This window comes from Macaca nemestrina, chromosome 8 (genome assembly GCF_043159975.1).
Source record: "Macaca nemestrina isolate mMacNem1 chromosome 8, mMacNem.hap1, whole genome shotgun sequence".
NCBI lineage: Eukaryota > Metazoa > Chordata > Mammalia > Primates > Cercopithecidae > Macaca > Macaca nemestrina.
The window spans coordinates 82408943-82429551 of record NC_092132.1 but is presented as its reverse complement, the minus strand read 5'-3'; the positions used below and the strand labels follow the sequence as shown (position 1 = coordinate 82429551).

The following is a 20609-nucleotide window of genomic DNA, read 5'->3' as shown; positions in this document are numbered from 1 at the left end:
TGGGAAATGCAAAATGGTATGCAAAATAAAAGACTCATCTAAATGGATACTTTTGTTAACCTTCTATTAGCCTTCTTTTCAGTGTATATAAATTGTATTGTTCACTGACAGATATTGTCGTTCCATTGACTTTGACGTCTTTAATTAGCTTAAGTTTCTCTATAGAAATCTCTGAATCAGCTATTTCAATGCCCTTCAAACTGGGATTGAAGCAGCTGTTGGAGACTATTCTATTAGTGGTTTAATTCTAGTGTTTGTTATGAGGGCCATACATTACATTACTGAGAGACATCTGGATATAGTACTTGTGTTGTCATCAATTCAAATTGACTCAGAGTCAAAACGAAACTTGGGTGCTCAAAGCAAAGTATATATGCCCAAGACTAACTTAACATGATAATCTGCTGGAAGAGAGATGACAATGGAAAGCAGTCACAAACATTTGAGTCTGATAGTTCTCAACTGAGGGTAATTTTATGTTTTTTATTGAAAGAGGTAGGAAACAAAAGTGCAGATGTAATTAAGTTGTCCCAGGGTCTTCAGAAGGCAGATGTGAGCAAAATGTAATGTCTGAAACCAATTGCAACGATCTCATACACTAGTACTATTTGTGCCAACACTTAGCTTTTAGGTGCAATAATGAACTGCCCCTTGGATATGACATTACCAACCCTCTGTCAGGAAGACATGTCTTTTGAATTATTTTTCCAAAACTTACACATAAAATAAGTAAACAATACTAGTATCTTTCCAATTTGTCTAAGTACACTTCTGGAAAGCTTATTCTAAAAGAGAACTGCAAATATACTATAATGTCAGTTTTTTGGCAGGCAATACATCATTCATAATTTTGATTCTATTCTAACTAATGAAAATTTCTGCATTATTCAAAATGCAAAGTTAAGCCTTGTTCTTGGACTGAAAGCTGCCAGCCAGCCTTAAAAATTAGTAACAGCTACCACTTCCCTCCTCCGCACTGTTAAAGTGGATATATGGGACTAACATTTCAGACAGATATTTCTGAAGGGTAATAAATACTTGAGGAAACATTTATTTCTAGCCACCCGTCTTCTTGGTTACCTCTCAGCCTCTTTTATTAACTATTTCTTATAAAGATTATGATTGCAGGTCAAAGACAATGAAATAAAAAGCTCTCAAAAGGCAGAGTGCTAGGTGGGGTCAGCGCTTTTCATCATTCATTCTAATGAAAAAGCCTAGTTATAACTGTTCCTTCCATTTTTCATTTCTTTTAAATATATATAAATATATATCAATCTCCATGAACACTTTCATGAGACTAGAATCTCTGGAATCAAAATGATAAAAATCTGTCAACACCTTGTTTGGGAGTCATTTGCTGAAAACGAACTTGTGGATTTGTTATTACCTTGTTAGACTTTCTAGAAATAATGTTTATAATTCAGAGAAGTGTGAAGATAAGGCGAAAGATGCTGAAAAATAGCATTTTACTTGTATAAGTACTGCCAGACTTTTTCAGAGTTTCTGTTGCTTGCACTACTCCTTGTGATATTAGGCTGCAAATTGCAACTGGCATATTTATTTGGGCTCACAAAGGCTAGTCTGGGTTGTATATGTTGAATGATGAGAAAGAAAAGTATACTGAAAACCCTAATAGTTTTTGAAAGGAAATGGACCCCTCAGATGTGGGTTCAATATTTTACATTACAAAGCTCTAAATAGTTCTTTATATAAACATTTGACCCTCGCTATTATACTTTTGAGGAACTTTTTATTGGAAGCAAGCATAACTATCAGAAAAACATTTCATCGCTCTACTGTCCTTGAAGCTTCCTGCTGGCTAATGTTCATGTATTTACCTGTCTGCCCATGAACTCCTTCTAAGAAAATGAGGTGATATTTCCATAGCAATGGTGTGAGCTGAAAATTGTTTAAAATCCCATCTCTGCCTAAGAATTTATGGAAGAAACAAATGGTAGGGAAAAAAAAAAAAAAAAAAAGACTAGTTTGAATGTTAATTTATGAATTTCCTTTCCCCAACTTATAATGTATGGAAGCCTCAGAGAAGTAAAGTGACCACAAGGCCAGACACCAGGGGAGGGAATAAGCAGAGGCCTGGAAGATCTTCAGAGTAGAAAACCAGTCCAGTGTTTTGCACTCCTAGCAATGTATGGATATTTGAAGGTGAGAGGAGAGGAGAATGTTGTGAGTCAAAGACGGAGAATTGTGCAAGACTAGGTAAGGATGGTCCTGAAGTCACAGTGAACATTTCAAAGGAGTCACCATGTTTGCCTAATAAGCCATTAAGAGTCTACTGATTCTCAGAGTGCGTGATTTTCTTTTTTGATAACTATCTAGTTGGTTGCATGTAACTGTCCTACAGGCTGTTTCTCTCTCCATCAGCCTCACTAGAGCTCAGACTTAGATCCTGAAACATTTTCCTAATTTGCTGAGATGGCTCTGCCAAATATCTACACAATGACTAGCTAATTCTCCCACTAACATAGATCTGTGAGGGTGAAATCTTTGTTTTGCTCCCCATTGTAACCCTATAACTCAGAAAAAATGCCTTGCATGTAGAATTCAATAACGAAGTATTTGTTGGCTGGGTGTGGTGGCTCAACCCTATAATCCCAGCACTTTGCAAGGCCGAAGCGGGCAAATCACTTGAGCTCAGAATTCAAGGGCAGCCTGGGCAACACGGTGAGACCTCGTCTCTACCAAAAATACAAAAACATAGTCGGTGTGGTGGTATGCACCTGTGGTCACAGCTACTCAGGAGGCCGAGGTGGGAGGATCACTTGAGCTTGGGGTCAGAAGTGGGGTTGGTGGGATGGAGGTTCCAGGTTTCAGTGAGCTGAGATCCTGCCACTGCACTCCAGCCTGGGTGACAGAGACGCTGTCTCAAAAACAATGAGGAAAAGAAATATTTGTTGAGTTTATAGTATTAAATAAATTTTCTGGGCCCAACAACTCAGTTTTACAAAGTCATTTTTAAAACCCCAATGTTCTCAAGTTTCATGAAATTATACTGCTTTATGTTTCAAACATAGTGAGATGTCCAATGCACTTGCAAATGTTTATGTGAGGCAAGTGGAGGTCCTGCATTTTTAAAACAATTAGATATATTTTTAGTAATTTTGAAAGTTAAGATATAGGGAGATAAAATAAACCTCCACTGTACCACATCAGAACAAGAGTTTGATTTTGTTCTGGACAAGAACACCCTTGAGAAAACAGGGACTTACTTGAAAGGGAGGCACTCACAGGGTAAGGCAGGCATTTAGGAGTCAACTCATCTGCAACATGTGGTGAAGGGGACAGAGTTACTGTCAAAGAGTGGGGACCAGCAGGGTTGTAACCTCAGCCACCCCACACACGGGAAGTTCAGGTAGCCCAGAACGGGATCCCAGCTACAGTGCTCTGGTTGAGTGACAAGATTCTATCCCTTAAATAGGTTACTGAGACAGACTCTCAAGAATATCATAAGCGTTCAAATGCCCAAACCAGCAAACCAACTGGAGACTCCCCACAGGGGAAAGATAGAGAAGCCCCTTTACCAGAACCAGATCCAAGGTTAGCACTAAACTCACAGTGAAGTAGAGCCTAGATGATTGCCCATTTCCTTAAGTCAGGACTCCTGATTATAATTCAGCCTGACTAGGAATCATCTACAGCCACATATCCTACTCTCCTCCGTTACCCACCTCCAGTCATATGTGTTTTGCTGAATCCACCAAGCGCTTTCACACCCAGGCCTTTGAGAGAGGCCTCCTCCCTCTGTTGACCCCACTAACTTATATACACCTTTCGGATTTCAGCTTAGCTGTCTCTTCTGAAGTTTAATCACTTTCCTCCCACCCTCTCCGTTTCAGTTTAAGATACAGATGATATATTGTGAGATGTTTTCATTGTACACTGTGCTTTTTCCTTGGCAACATTTAACACAACTGTAATTTTTTAAAGTCATGTTATTCACCAGGGCTGACCCCATTTCCTAACATAATGGAAACCCTACACAATTTTCAATGAATGAATATTAAGTGAATGAGTCAATGTATGAACAAATGGACTCAGTAAGATGATTAGGGTTTCCATTGGCAGAGATCGGGAAGAAGGTTCTTCCTTTTTTATTCTCTATCTCCATTTATATAAATGACAGTTCTTCACATCAGCTGAAAAGCTTGGGCATATTCCTTGTATTCCCTGACTCTTCCCTGATTGTCCCAACCTAGTCAATCATCAAATGAAACATCTTCACCTCCTGTCTTAGTTCTTCTGGGCTGCTATATCAGAATACCATAGACTGGGTAGCTTATAAATAACAGGAAGTTATTTCACAGAGCTCTGTTGTGAAAAGTTTAAGATCAAGGTACCAGCAGACTTGGTGTCTGCTGGGGGTCCACTGCTCTGTTCATCAATGACTCTCTTCTTCCTGTGTTCTCACATGGGCAAGCGGGCAAGGCAGCTTTCTGAGGTCTCTTTTACAAGGGCACTAACCCATTCATGAGTGACCTAATCACCTCCCAAAGGCCTCACCTACTAACACCATCACATTGGGGATTAGGTTTCAACATATGAATTGGTGGGGGAGGAGGGAAATAAACATTCAGACCATAGCATCTCCCTTCAAATAACTAAAAACTCCTACATGTTCTTTAACATTCTTCTCACAAACACCCTCTTCCTCTTCTCCATGCCTCAGTAGACCCTGAGTGTGTCTCTGAACCTGCGCTCAACTTACTTTTTAATTAATTGCCTCCCCCACTCATAAAAGGTGAAGATCATGTCTTACCTACCCTAGGATCTCAGAACCAGCTTCAGTGTATGGAACATCATAGGAAATTAGTGAATATTTGTTGTACAAAATACATAGTGTAGAAAATGCTTGTCTTTACATTCTCTCATATCTCTTTCCTCACTCACTAAGAAAATTTAAACCTCCCATTCCCTGTACCACAGAAAAAAAAAAAAAAAAACAATTAATTCATAATAAGGTATTTGTGCACTTATATCTTTAACAATTTTCCAGAGCAAAAGCATGGCCCTATATTATGCACTTATATTATCTGGAAATTTTCTGGAGAGAAGGTGTAGCCTGTTTTGCCAAAAACTTGAGACCAGCAAGCAGACAACTCCTGCACCCCAGAAGGGGTTCTAATTTTCTACGTTTCTACTTGAAACCAAATGTTAGAAATGATTTCGGTAATGGTGGTCCTAACTGCCAATATCTAGCTGTGTAACCACTGCTGAATCACATCACCTCTTTGAGGATCCGCAAGTCACCTACAGCCCTGACACTGCAGTTCTGTAGATGATGCTTTTGGGTGGTGGTGATTTCAAGGTGTGATCAGGCACATCACATTCCCTTCTTCACTGATTTACAAATGGTCAACATCAGGAGTGGTTTTAAAACACCCTGACCTCTGTGCTCCAGAGTTACAGTAACGAGGTCTGATGTATCAGCCTCATCCCTAAAACAGGCCTTCGACACAAATGCCTGCCTGCTCAGAAGGAGGAATCATACCTCCCTACGCCCTGCTTTAGCCAGGTCGGAGCTCTCCAGTTCTCACCATTACCAACAGTGCCAGGCTGTGCAGCATCCTTTTACTTGAAAAGGAAGAATGAAGAATCTGCCATCCAGATGGTGTGGAGTGGAAAATGAGGGATTTGGGATGCAGATGTGATAATGAGGGAGCAGAGTACCAAATTTAAAAATCACATCCTCATGACACCCTGGATGCATGGCAAGGAAAAAAAAAATGGATTGTAAGGATTTTATGAGGATCTTGTGCAATAGTTTGATCCTGGTTATTAGCGGTAAAATTTAGGAGCCCAGCAGAAGAGCAGTTGATAGCATTGTGCCAGGGCCTCTGTGTTTCCAGTTTAGATCTAAATTCAGTATTCTAATCCCAACAACCCCCCTTCTCAATGGTCTCACTAAGCTGGCTCTGCCAGCCCCACTGTGGGTTTACTGATCCTCCACTTCTGCACGTCTGTCCCTAAGCTGCTTAGTGATGCAGAGAGGAGCACATGTCCTGATGCAACCTCACAACCTCACATGTGAGCCGCCCAACCCGCCACGGGGCCTTCCCACTCATTCTTCATCAGTGCTTTCTCCAAGTCCCCTAAAAGTGAATTATTAGAGATGCCAGTGCCACAGAGCACCCTAGCCTCATTTTAGAGAACTCAGAGTTTGTACCCTCATTTTTGGGATAAACAATTGAGGCCCAAAGAGGCAATGTGACCGCCGGCGGCTTTCTCCTCCTCTGCCCTGCACCCTTAGCATTAAGACTCCATCTCCGAGACTCTGTCACACAAAAAATAAAAGCAGTGGGAATGATTTCCTCAAGTTCCCAGGCTCTCTCTCTGTCAGATCTGTCTGTATCCATCTATGATCATCATCTTCCTACAGAAAAAGCAGACTTCATTCAGTCCCGTGGCTTTTGTGGCTGCTAGGTCCATCCCACCCACCTGTTTAAGCACCTTGCTCCCTTAATTAGGTTTTCTCTCTGTCCCCTCCCCAAACTTTACTCCCTCTGCCCAGCTTCTTCCTCCACTAGGTCTTTTCCCTACAGCTTATAAACAAAGTCACATAAACCAGAAAAAGAAAATAGAAATCACCCTTGACTCCACCTGGCATGAATTGCACTTTCCTGTCTGTCATACTCCTCCTTCCCTCCACATCCCAACTTCTCTGCAAAGTGGCAGAGACTGACAGCACTCCTTTCCTCACCCCACTCCCACTCACTCTCATGCCTCCTGAGTTATCACTGAACATGCTGTCTCAGAGGCCAGCAGGGACTTCCTAATTGTCAAGTTCTCTCAGATCTTATCAACATTGATTGACAGCTTTGGCTGCTGTTGACTTCTTTCTTGAACACTTTCTCCCTTGGATTTCCAGAAAATCCCATCTCTTGAACAGCACATATTTTGCCAATTAAAAATTATTTTTTACTATCTAGTGTTCAATAGTAGAGTGACTGTAATTTACAATATCTATTGCACTTTGCAAAATAGCTAGATGAGAATACTTTGAACGTTTCCATCATAAAGCAAAGAAAAATATTTAAGTGATGGATATCCCAAGTACACTGATTTGATCTTTGCAAATTATATGAATGTATTAAATTATCACATGTGCCCCAAAACTATGTACATCAATTATGCCTCTATTTTTAAAGGTACTTTTAATATTCTTATGCAGATTAAGCAGATTTCTGATGCAGACACAGGTAACAAATTCTGAAGAACTTGTTCAAGCGGCTTTTGAAGTGATGAGCTGTCATTATGTCCTTAAAATATTAACTAATCATTCCTACTATAGAGCTTATATTAACATTCACACTGTTATACTAAAGCATTTTAAGTAAGGTCAGTCAATAAAACAGAAATGTTTTAAAGTAAGGCCAGACAATAAAAGAGATGTTTATCCTTTCAAATAACAAAATGGCATATAATATTTTTAAGAGCTATAGTCTTGGACCAACTATTTAAGATTTAATGGAGATCTGATTTTACAATTCCTTAAAAAGAAGTATCATACAAGTAACCAGCAATAAAGGGCATATATGGAACACTCATCTTCATGTTCTCTACACTATGTACTTTACTAAGAAAATAATAATAATTCAGTGTTCTTGCTGGGAACAATATTTGAAACTGGCACCTAAATGAGATATTAGGGAGTACTCATATGACTTGAAAGCAAGTATGAAAAAAAAAAAGGGAACATTTGATAAAAGCATTTACCTTTCCTTCTAAATTGTATAAGACACAAAGTAAGTTAATTATAAATTATATCTAAGTTATAACAAACTAGTGTTTCCATTTTATCCACATTTTTCCTCATAGAAGGAAACAGTTCTTTCTCTTTCCATCTATCCCAGCCTCCAGGCAGTTAGGTGCTCCATGAGATTGTATTCTAGACGAGGGCCCCTAAATAACTTCCACATGTGATTCTTCATGCTCTTATCCTCTCTTCCTGCTGGACATAGACCAGCACTGAAGCTTTGGGAGCCGCACGTTTCAAATGCCGGAGCCACATTATCAAACGGGCCTGGGTCGTTGAGTGTTGCTTAGAGAAAAGTTGACCATATTAACTTGAGAAGCAGGTGATAAGTGCCTTTGAGGTAAGACACTGAGGAGCACCTGAGAGAGTCTGTCAGAGAAAGGCTCCCTCCCAGACAGGGAGACCCCAAGTGGAAAGAGGCAGGATTTCCCTGTCACTCAAGGGAGAGTCAGGAGTCCAGCGTATCAGGCATTCAGCAAACAGGAGTGCCTCCAGCATGCCTGGGAAGCTCTCTTTGAGAAGAAGACATGTAGGCTGAGACCTGAGGATGAAAAGGAGCTAGGAGGCAAAGGCCAGGAGAGCATTCCTGGCAGAAGGAGCAGTAAGCATATAGGGAATCACTTACTGGAAAGGTTTTCAGTCAAAACAAAGGGCTTGACTTCAGAAGCAGCTTCATACCAAATGGTCGAAGAAATGATCTGGGCTTCCCTGACATGCTGACTCTCAAAAGAGTAGTGAATTAAATGGCAGATTGTCCCAGAGACTTCATTGTAAATCCTGTATTGAGCAGGAGGTCTCTGTGAAAAGAATAAAAAGCATACTGCGTTTTCGCATGTTGTGAGAAAAAAATCACAGGTTGGGCTTAAGTTTTATTTTCTTTTCCTTTGCTCTATATTTGCCTCATTTGCTATTTACTCACCTACATGTTTATTTGGAAAAGTAAATTAAATCTGTTTCTTTTTTACTTAAGGAAAACAAACATTCTTAGTTACTAGCCCTAAAGTCAAAGCCAAGGTGTCATACCGTGTTTTCCTCATAACTGAGACCAGAAAGTTTCAGGGAAACAGGTGAAGACCAAAGTTTCTCTAGGACTTTGTACATTTTTATGAGGGAGGCTTTTCTGCCCAGAAAATTCTATTAATATCTACTCAGGGTTTTAACCCATTATGCATTTTTTTCAAAGTAACAAATTTTTTTAAAACTGTGTTCTTTTGTTTTTTTAAGCTCTAAATCAAGCTTGTCCAACCTGCGGCCCATGGGACACATGCAGCCCAGGGTGACTTTAAATGCAACCCAATACAAATTTGTAAACTTTCTTAAAACTTTATGAGATTGTTTTGAGATTTTTCTTTCAGCTCATCAGCTATCACTAGTGTTAGCGTATTTTATGTGTGGCCCAAGATAATTTTTCTTCCAATGTGGCCCAAGGAAGCCAAAAACTTGGACACCCCTGCTCTAGATGCTACATAGAACTTTAAGTATTCTGCTTATAAATCTCGTAAGTGTTAATAATCACTTTAGGGGAGAGTTTCTTTTCATTGTGGTAAAATGCATAACATAATATTAACCATTTTAATATTTTTAAGTGTACAAGTCAGTGGCAGTAGGTACATGCACAATGTTGTACAACCATCAACACTATCATTTCCAGAACTTTTTCATCATCCTAAATAGAATCTCTGTACCCATTCAACAACTTGTCATCCTCTCCTCCCTCCAGCCTCAAGTAACCTCTATTCTACTTTTTTTTTTTTTTTTTTTTTTTTGAGACAAAGTCTCTCTCTCTTGTCCCCCAGGCTGGAGTGCAATGGCACAATCTTGGTTCACTGCAACCTCCGCCTCTCCAGTTCAAATGATTCTCCTGCCTCAGCCTCCCACGTAGCTGGAATTACAGGCACCTGCCACCACACCTGGCTAATTTTTGTATTTTTAGTAGAGATGGGGTTTCACCATGTTGGCCAGGTTGGTCTCAAACTCCTGACCTCAGGTATCAGCCTGCCTTGACCTCCCAAAGTGCTGGGATTACAGGAGTGAGTCACTGTGCCCTGCCCTCTATTCTACTTTTTATCTCTGTGAATTTGTCTATTCTAATTACCTCATGTAAATGGAATTACACAATACTTATTCTTTTGTGTATGGTTTATTTAACGTCCCATAAGGTTTTCAAGTTTCAACTATATTGTAGCATATATCAGAATTTCATCCTTTTTTTTTTTTTTTTTTGAGACAGAGTCTTGCTCTATCACACAGGCTGGAGTGCAGTGGCACGATCTCCGCTCACTGCAAGCTCCGCCTCCCGGGTTCACACCATTCTCCTGCCTCAGGCTCCCGAGTAGCTGGGACTACAGGTGCCTGCCACCACACCTGGCTAATTTTGTTTTTGTATTTTTAGTAGAGACAAGGTTTCACCATGTTAGCCAGGATGATCTCCATCTCCTGACCTCGTGATCTGCCCACCTCAGCCTCCCAAAGTGCTGGGATTACAGGCATAAGCCAACGCATTGGAACTTCAATTACTATTCAATCTATTTAAATTCAATCGTCTACATTCCTTTAAATAATCTGTTCCATTTATAACTTAAATTCCCTTAAACATTTAACATGAATTCATTGTAATTATCATTTTTGGAAGTCCTTCATGTATTAGTCCCAATAAACAAAACATTCGCTGGTTTTTAAGCCAATACAACAAATCTAATAAATCTAATAAAATTAGCTCATTCATAAATTAAATCTCAAGTTTTTTTACCATTACCCAAATTTAATGAAATATTGTCATGTCTTTCAACCTAAAATTATAAGTATAAAATCAATTACTCAATTAAAATTTTGCATTGGTTTCAGTGGGTGAATCTATCAAATCTAATATAATCCATCTGATTATCTTAAGAACTAAAAAGATTTTATACACCATGCAGACACAGATTATCCCAATGATTATAAAATCCTAACCTGTACTTTCTGAAATAGTATTAACACTATATGAGATTAGCTTACTTTGTTTTCTCTATAGTTAATTTCACATGTTAGAAATACATTTCTCCAATAAATAAGCATCTCAGACAACTTAAGTTTTCTATATGTTCAGGAATTTTCGACTGGGAAGCAGGACCCAAATTCTAAGGAGATTCTATAGCTTACCACTAATGAATTTAAAGGGCTTTTCTTTAATAGTTGTTGGAACAGAAGAAAATCTCATTCCATAAAATAATCTAGCAGCCCACAACTACAGGACTCAAAGGACATTAGATTTGAATACACAGAAGACTTTACTCCTACTAAGAGTCTCATTTTGGTTGTCTTAATACTTGTTAGCCCTTTAAAACATTTTAACATCTTTTCATATGGCTTGACAGACACTTTGTTGACATTTCATTTGCTTCTTTTAATCATATTGCCTGATGGAATCTTGTATTCCTTCTATATTTCAGGTAGGCTGCTAACTCCTGTGCACATTGAAATGTTTGATTGGCTGTATTTCTCTCATATCTTTTCTTGTTCTGAGTTCACTAAACTGTTGATATTCAAAAGCATTTATAGTCCAGATGCAACATATTATTGTTTAATTTTAGACTTTTAAGTCCCTTAAACACTAAACCTGCAAACATGAAGTCACTGTAATGATTAATATTATTTTTGAGTCCTTCAAATATTGTCCTAATAAACAAAATAAGCATAAATAAACAAATTTAAATAGCTAATTTTTCACTTATTAATTGATTCACTCATTCAAAAAACAATTATTGAGAGACTGCTCTGAGTTAGGCCACAAGGATGCAGCGACGAATAAAACTTGATCTGCCAGAAAATCTTACATTCTATTAAGGAAGTGAGGTAGGCAAATAATTACAGAAGAGTGAAATGCAGATAATGGTCTGTGTAAAGTGAATCAGACGCATAGAAAACATAAGCAGAGGCTAACTGTGTCTCAAGGCATCAAATGTGGCTGCTCAGAGCATATAGTATGGTCTCATGTGAAAAATAACACATCATCAGGAAGAGAGCAAAGGAAAGGCATTTTAGATACCAGGGAAAATAAGCCACAAAAGCTTAGAGATGCCATAAAATATTTAGGACTGTCTGTGGAAAATCTGGATCAATCAGGAAGTCATAAGTTACTGGGTATGTTCAGTTCACGAAATGAATGGTGGATCGGTCCTTGAGGGACCTTGGATTCCGTTTTACACTAGTGATTTTCAACCTATTTCATACTTGGCACTCATGGAGAATGCCTCTTTTTTCATTTTATTTTTTTAGAGACAGTGTCTCTCTCTGTCCCCCATGCTGGAGTGCTGTGGCACAATCACAGCTCACTGCATCCTCGAACTTCTGAGCTCAAGTGATTCTCCCACCTCAGCTTCCCACTGGGATTACAGGGGCCTGGCTGGAGAATTCCAACATTTACAGGCATCCACTGGTAAATAAACTAGCCATCTCCCAGCAAGAAATATCTGGCCTAGAAGGCTAGCTACCTCAAGCCTCACTCAATGAACACACACACACACACACACACACACACACACACACATACACCAGGGAATGAGGAAATTGATACCTTGTCACATCTGTACCCACTCAGGTCACACCACTTCAGATACTCTGCTGCATGATGTGGAGCAGTGAATGGATTTAATCTTAGGAATGATATGATCAAATTCAATTTTCTTTGAACAGTAATTCATAGAAAGGGAAAAAGGATTTATAAAAGAGATCTCAGTGAGCAAATGGCATTTTCGATGGAGATTGTCCTAGGAAAGAGAGAAACAAAAGTATTAATAGGAGCTATAAAAAGAAAGTACTTCAGAAGGGAAATGTCCAAAGTTGTGAAAGCAAACAGTAAAAAGGAATTATAAAGAGACTTCAATGCCAGCAAGCATTTGTTACTTGATTTAAAGAGCAAAGTAAAACATTGGCTAGACTTAAATAAGAATGATAAAAATATATATATTAAGGGAAAAAACTGGATAACTAAGAAAAAATTTATTAAATAGGAAAAGAATTTGTCTAAAACTATTTAGGCAAAGTCTCAGTACTGTTTTAAGCCTCATACCTTTTTGACCATGACTTTTCCTCTCAGCCATTCTATTCTGCTTCGTTGACTCCAAAGAGTTTAGAAATTCATTATCCCATTATGTAAATATTATACACTATTAGAAAATTTTAAAATGGGAAAAAATTGTCAGCACTGAGTATGAGAAACATCTAATTCTAAAGATCTCTACTCACAGTGGGAACAAAAGCCAGAAGTACAGTCAAACAAAAATGTTGAATAGCTCCAAAAATAGAAAAGGTAGGTGTTTTCAAGAATTTTTTCCACTCTTGCTTTCTCCTGAATAAAAGGTTCCTCCAAATGAGCCCAGCAACACTGACACAAAGACCCCAGCCACCAGTGAATCTGAACAGATGGTAATTTAAAAATTACAAAAACTTTGAGAGGGCCTTCAGTGAGGCCAAAGCAGCCACTCCATCTAATTACTGAGCTCTTGACAAAGATTAAGGAAGGATTAAGGGCATATCTACTATAGAGAAAGAGAGCACAATTTGTGTGTCTTTAAAAAGAGCTGAGTAACTCTTAAAATAACAGAAAATGTACCATTAAAGATACCGATAAAGTCTTGTGTGGTGACATGCACCTGTAATCCCAGCTGTTTGGGTGGCCAAGGTGGGATGATCCCTTGAGGCCAGAAGCTTGAGATCAGCCTGGGCAACATGGTGAGAGCTTCTCTCTAAAAAAAAAGGAAAGAAAGAAAAGTAGCAGGGTGTGCTGGTGCATGCTGCTTGGGAGGCTGAGGTGGGAGAATCTGTTGAGCCCGGGAGACTGAGGCTGCAGTGAGCCCTGATGGTGCCACTGCACTCCAGCCTGGAAAACAAAGCAAGACTCTGTCTCTTGAAAAAAAAAAAAATGCAGACTAAAGTAAGAAAAATAACTTACTTTTTCCAAATGTGAGAAAATCAACACAAAAAAATTGTATGTATGTTAGGAGAGGGCTGGAATGGTGAGAGGTGGTGTGTTATAGACATCTTTATTAATACGGTACAACTCTTGCAACAAAAAACAATGACAGAAGCTGCAGCAATAGTAAATGCACCCCTATAGGGACTCTACAGCCTGGTTCCGACTCAAGAATCAGAAACAAAACCCTAAAGCAAGCACAGTACAGGGGTTCCTCACAGAATAACCAGAATAAGCATATCAGTGAATCTAAAGGAGTAACACTGAAAACAATTGGAAAAAGCCACTTTGGGCACCTTACTCAAAGGAGATATTATTTTCAAAGACTCTCTGGAGTGACTTGAAATGATAACGACAGGAGAGAGATCTTCTCTCCTGGTTTGTGCTACTGGGGAATAAAGGGAGTAGAAAATGAAAGCAATGTCAGTCAAAAGCTAAAGGAAAGGTGAGCAGCATTGTCCTGAGCGCCAGGCACTGACCTGCCCATGAGCTATTCAGCAGCAGCCCTGAAGAGAGAGAAGGACGACACTTCCACATGACACTCAAATTCACGAATTCTGCCTCCATGGAGTTTTCTTTTCTTTCCTAAGAGATATTTATGCAGACAAGCTTTCTTTCCATAATAAAAAAGTCATAGAAGATGAAACTATTAGTCCTCAAAATGTGGCACACTAATAAATTTTCCCTTCCAAAGTAGCTGCTCATTTTAAATATGAGGAAATCCAACCAAACACATGTTCGTGCAAGTTCCACAAGGACACAACACTGTTCGGGGGATAGCAAGGACAGAATGTTGGAATTCTTACAAATCATTATGTAATCCTACATTAGACAGAGCCTTTGAAATTTTGGAAATAACAGTTGATGGGAGTGTATCCTCAAAATAAGATAAATGTTTGAATAAGTCAGCAACAGCTTGCTGTTTACTGCAGGCTTTCTGTGTGCCGGCACTCCATTGCCATTATCTTGTATAAGGTAATGACACCCTGTGAGGCAGCCATTGTCTTCATTTTACAGATGAGCAAACTACGATTTTTTTTTCCCAACTCACATAGCATGTAAGAACTGCAACTAATATTTAATCCAGATATTTTAGGTGTGAAAGTCCAAATGCATTCCAAAATGCAGTAGTACCTTTCTTTCCAGAATTTTGTTAACAATAAAGTTCTTCATAAATAGACCAAAAAAGATAGAAAGAGAGACATTAGTAACTCACTAGATTAAAACCAGAATATTCATATTTAAATGTTGAGTGATAATATAAAGTATTGGCACAATATAGTGAAAATAATGGATTAGCCCACTAAAATTTAAGTGGATATGAGTAGGCACATGTAACAGAACACATTCAATAATCTTCTTTCAAATCAATTGTCTCAGCACAGAATATTCAATATGTGAAGCTTATCATTAGAATAACAGAATTTCAGAATCCAGTTCAAATACTAAAAAAATCTAACAACAAAAAAATTTAAAAACAAAAACTGTGTTTCATTTTAATAGCTGCAAAATTCTATATGGCTATCCAATACAATTATTAAATAGAAGAACACACCATTGTTAAAGTCTGACTTGATACAATGTAAGAGAATATGACATGACAGATGTTGTGGGTATGATTTTTAAAAAGCAAAAGCGTAACCACCACTATTTTCCAAAGACCAGACTTAATGCTTCTTCTTCATGGTAGTGGCTTTCAGAACTCAGCCATCTCAGTGATTTCACAGCCACATCAAGTGCAAGCACAGGGACTGATTCTGAAGTCAGGGTTGATGTGGCAGTGTGGGATGTGAGGAGTAGGATTAGACATCCACTTCCTTTCACATCTTTCCTGTTGGCCTCCACTGAGCTGTGTAAGTGACCCACCCCTACTGTGGTCTCAGTTGTCAAGCATGTCCTGTTCTCAGCTGTCAGCACTCCACATGTGAATTGCAGTAGAGCCTGGGACTCCATACCAACTTCCTGAGCATCAGAACTGCTGTTTCACTTGCCTTCCATAATCTCACAAATGTCTATATAGCCAACCCTAACTCAGAACCATATACAGAAGGAAATTCCAGGACACATAATTCCAGCTTAGATAAATTAACACCATACAAAATCACTACAATTTTTAATAATAAAAATGAAAGCATTACTCTTCTGAAAGTATCCCATGGATTCTAAATGCTATAGTGATTTAATACTCATCATTAACCATTTTAATGTCCCTAAACAAACTTTAACTAATAGTTGAAATTTTAAACCATTCCATCTTATTTTTGGACATTTTCTACATTCCACTTCTCCCATAAAATTCTGTCCTAATGTCATTTGTTTATTCTGTTAAAAAATTTGTCTTAGCTCGATAGATATTTCTGCAGTAAAAAAATTCTTGCAGATTGAAATTCCATTCTCAGTGTTATCTTTTCATGAACAAAAGTTTTTAATTTGTATAGTTCAGTTATTAAGCTTAAAGTAAGAAATTCTGTGGTTAGTACTTTTTCATACTTTTTAGGACTTTGCCTAAACTATGTCCCATGAAGATATTCTTCTATATTATATCATATTATATTATATGTTAAGCATCTTACATTGTGGTCTATTGATTTTTACATATCATGTGAGGTAGAAATCATCATTCTTTATTTCCTCCATATGTGTATTCAGTTGACCAAAAAACCCTTCACATAGAAAACTATTCTTGACCACATTGCAAAGAAAATGGCAGACAGGAGACAGAACTAACTTGCAGCTCCCACTCAGATGGAGAGAACAGCATGTGGAGACTCACATCATGAACTTCTGCTCCAAGAACTACTGCAGGAAAATATCAGGGAAACTGAAAGAATTCACAGAGCCTTTGAAAGAAGTGGCTTGCCGCTGCATACTCCGTGAAACAGCTGAAAACTGTGAGTGCCCAAAGTGTGAGAGGGGGAACATCTGTTTCCAAGCACACATCCTTACTGGGGAACTTGAAAATTCAGATCACGGGAGAAGAATTTAACCTCACCTAGAACTGAAACGAATTTAGAGAGCTGGAGTGAAATATAAAAGCAGAAGCAGCATTGGGAAGATCCCTGTAGGGACTCCTGGCCTCCAAGGAAGACCAGGGAAGCCATTTCTTACTTTATTTCACAGGGGACCTTGGGGAAGGCTGTCAGTGGAATTGGGGGAAAACCACAGGGAGAAAGAAACTTCCTGCTAAACTTTGTAATAATTTAAACATAATGTGAATTTTCCTGGACAGAATCTGCAGTGACGGGGGAGCAAAAGAGAAGTACAGATACAACCACAGAAGCCTCTGCAGGCAGGGAGGGGTGAAGTCTGAAAGCCCTGCTTGCTTTCTCAGCAGGGAGGCTTGTAGCCTGGGGCAAGTTCTAAGCCCTGCTTACTGGTTGCCTGGAAATAAATTTGGTGCTATTGGCGGGGACACAGTGGGAGTGAGGCTGGCCTTTCTGGCTGCATGAGAACTGACCGAAACCTATCATTGCTCATTTTCTCCCACTACCCTGGCAACCTGTGTGACACAGCAGAGGCAGCCATAATTCCCCCGGGAACATAACTCCATTGGCCTGAGAACCACACCTCCATACCCCACAGCAGTCACAGCAAGCCCTGCCCAAAGAGTCTGAGTTCAGACACACCCAACCCTGCTACCAGCTAATGGTCTTTCTCTACCCGCCTGGTAGCCAAAGACAAAAGACATAATCTCTTGGGAGCTCTAATGGCCCTGCCCTCAACCTGAGAGAGCTGAGTACTCCAGGTGACCATAGGGGAAGTTTGTATCCTCCCTATACTACCACAGCTGATGCTGTCTTGAAAGCATCACCTCCTGGCTGGAGGCTAGCCAACTCAAACCGTAAAAGAACAACTCATAAAAGAACAACACTGCCCCAAGAAAGGAGAAGACAACAGCTAATTTCACCACCTGTAACATCCTGGCTAACCAGAGGTCCTGAGTCTTTCCATGTGACAACTTTACTGCCAGCACAACCGGCATTCAAGAGAAGCAGTGCACTAAACAAAACCATAACCAAGGTCCCACACAGAGTCCACTTCACTGCCCGGCTGCCTCCACTGGAGCAGTTGCTAGTAACCATGGCCAAGCGACCTGAAGACAGTTCACATCATAGGACTCTTTGCAGACACACCCCAGTACCAGCCCAGAGCCCAGTAGCTCTGCTGGATGACTAGACCCAAATAGAAACAACAGTCACTATAGTCAGGCTCTTAGGAAGCCCCATCCCTACGGGTAGAGGGAAAGCACCAAATCAAGGCAAGCACCCCATGAAACAAAAGAATCTGAACAGCAGAACTTGAGCCCCAGATCTTCCCTCTGACATAGTCCATGCAAATAAGAAGGAACCAGAAAAACAATTCTGGTAATATGACAAAACAAGGTTCTTTACTACCCCCAAAGGATCACACTAGCTCACCAGCAATATGGATCCAAACCAACAAGAAATATCTGTATTGCCAGAAAAATAATTCAGAAGGTTGATTATCAGGCTATTCAAGGAGGCATCAGAGAAAGGTGAAGTACCACTTAAGGAAAGTTTTAAATGTTACTGGATATGGATGAAAAAATCTCCAGAGAAATAGAATGCATAAATTTTAAAACAATCACAATTTCTGGAAATGAAGGACACACTTAGAGAAATGCAAAATACACTGGAAAATCTCGGCAATAAAATCAAACAAGTACAAGAAAGAACTTCAGAGCTCAAAGACAAGGCTTTTGCATTAATCCAATCTAACAAAAACAAAGGAAAAATCAGAAAAAAATGAACCTCTAAGGAGTTTGGGACTATGTTAAACAACCAAACATAAGAGTAATTGGTGTTCCTGGAGAAGAAGAGAAATCTAAAAGTTAGAAGACATATTTGAGGGAATCAGTGAGGAAAAATTTTCTGGCCTTACTACAGATCTAGACATCCAAATACAAAAAAACTCAAAGAACACCCAGGAAATTCATTGCAAAAAGATAATTGCCTAGGCACATAGTCATCAGGCTATCTAAAGTCAACACAAAGGAAAGAATCTTAAGAGCTGTGAGGCAAAAGCATTAGGTAACCTATAAAGGAAAACCTATCAGATTAAGAGCAGATTTCTCAGCAGAAACTATAAGCTAGAAGGAAGTGGGGTCCTATCTTTAGCCTCCTTAAAACAATTATCAGCCAAGAATTTTGTATCCAACAAACCAAGCTTCATAAATGAAAAAAAGATATAGTCTTTTCAGACAAAAAAATGCTGAGAGAATCTGCCACTACCCAGCCAACACTACAAGAACTGTTCAAAGGAGCTCTAAATCTTGAAACAAAACCTCAAAATACATCAAAATAGAACCTTCTGAAAGCATAAATCTAACAGGACCTATAAAACAATAACACAATAGAAAAAAAGCAAGGTATTCAGGCAACAACTAGCATGACGAATAGAATAATACCTTATATCTCAATACTAGTGTTGATTGTAAATGGCCTGAATGCTCCACTTAAAAAATACAGAATGGCAGAATGGGTAAGAATTCACCAACCAAGTCTCTTCTGTCTTCAAGAAATTTGCCTAACACATAAGGACTCATGTAAACTTAAGGCAAAGAGGTGGAAAAAGATATTCCATGCAAATGGACACCAAAAGTGAGCAGGAGTAGCTGTTTTTTATATCAGACAAAACAAACTTTAAAGCAACAACAGTTAAAAAAAAAAAAAAAAGACAAAGAGGGACATTATATTATGATAAAGGACTAGTCCAACAGGAAAATATTACAATCCTAAATATATATGCATCTAACACCGGAACTCACAAATTTATAAAATAGTAACTACTAGACCTAAGAAATGAGATAGATGGCAACACGATAATGGTGGGGGACTTCAATACTCCACGGACAGCACTAGGCAGGTCATATAGACAGAAAGTCAACACAGAAACAATGGACTTAAACTATACCCTAGGAACAAATGAACTTAATGGATATTTACAAAACATTCTATGCAACAACTGCAGAATGTACATTCTATTCATAAGCACATGGAACATTCTCCAAGGTAGACCATAAGATAGTCCACAAAACAAGTCTCAACAAATTTACAAAAATTGAAATTATATCAAGTACTCTCTCAGACCACAGTGGAATAAAATTGGGTATCAATTGCAAAAGGAAGACTCAAAATCCTGCAAATATATAGAAATTAAATAATCTCCTAAATCATTGCTGGGTCAACAATGAAATCAAGATGGAAACTTAAAAATTATTTGAACTGAACAATAATAGTAACACAACCTATCAAAGCCTCTGGGATACAGCAAAAGCAATTCTAAAGGAAAGTTTAAAGCATTAAATGCCTACATCAAAAAGTCTGAAAGAGCACAAATAGACAATCTCAGGTCACACCTGAAGGAGCTAGAGAAAGAAGAACAAACCAAACCCAAACCCTGCAGAAGAAATAACGATGATCAGAGCAGAACCAAATATATTGAAAAAAAAAAAAATACAAAAGATAAGTGAAACAAAAAGCTAGTTCTTTGAAAAGATAAATAAGATTGACAGATCATTAGCAAATTTAACCAAGAAAAGACAGAAAATCCAAATAAGCTCAATTAGAAACAAAATGGGAGATATTACAAAGAATAACACAGACAAAGATTATTCAAGGTTACTATGAACACTTTTATGTGTACAAACTAGAAAACCTAGAAAAGATAGATAAATTCCTGGAAATATGCAACCCTCCTAGATTAAACCAGGAATAACTAGAAACCCTGAGCAGACCAATAACAAGCAGCAAGATTGAAATGATAATTTTAAAAAATATATCAATTAAAAAAAGTCCAGGACCAGATGGAATCATAGCTGAATTCTATCAGCCATTCAAAGAATTGGTACAAATCCTATTGACA

The 20609-nt window shown here is 38.6% G+C and overlaps 1 protein-coding gene across 4 annotated transcripts in view; it reads left to right on the top strand.

The window, feature by feature from the left end:
• The window catches only part of LOC105482223 (sodium/potassium transporting ATPase interacting 3), a 656509-nt gene that overhangs the window by 592229 nt on the left and 43671 nt on the right, over positions 1–20609 (top strand). The window contains exon 6 of one of the 4 annotated variants that reach the window (XM_071068180.1): positions 2037–3019. The exons of the other annotated variants lie outside the window; for them this stretch is intronic. Coding sequence (XP_070924281.1) covers positions 2037–2050 — 14 coding nt within the window. The 3' untranslated portion in view covers positions 2051–3019. Of the gene's footprint in view, positions 1–2036; positions 3020–20609 lie in introns of those variants that run through there. 4 annotated transcript variants of the gene reach the window in all.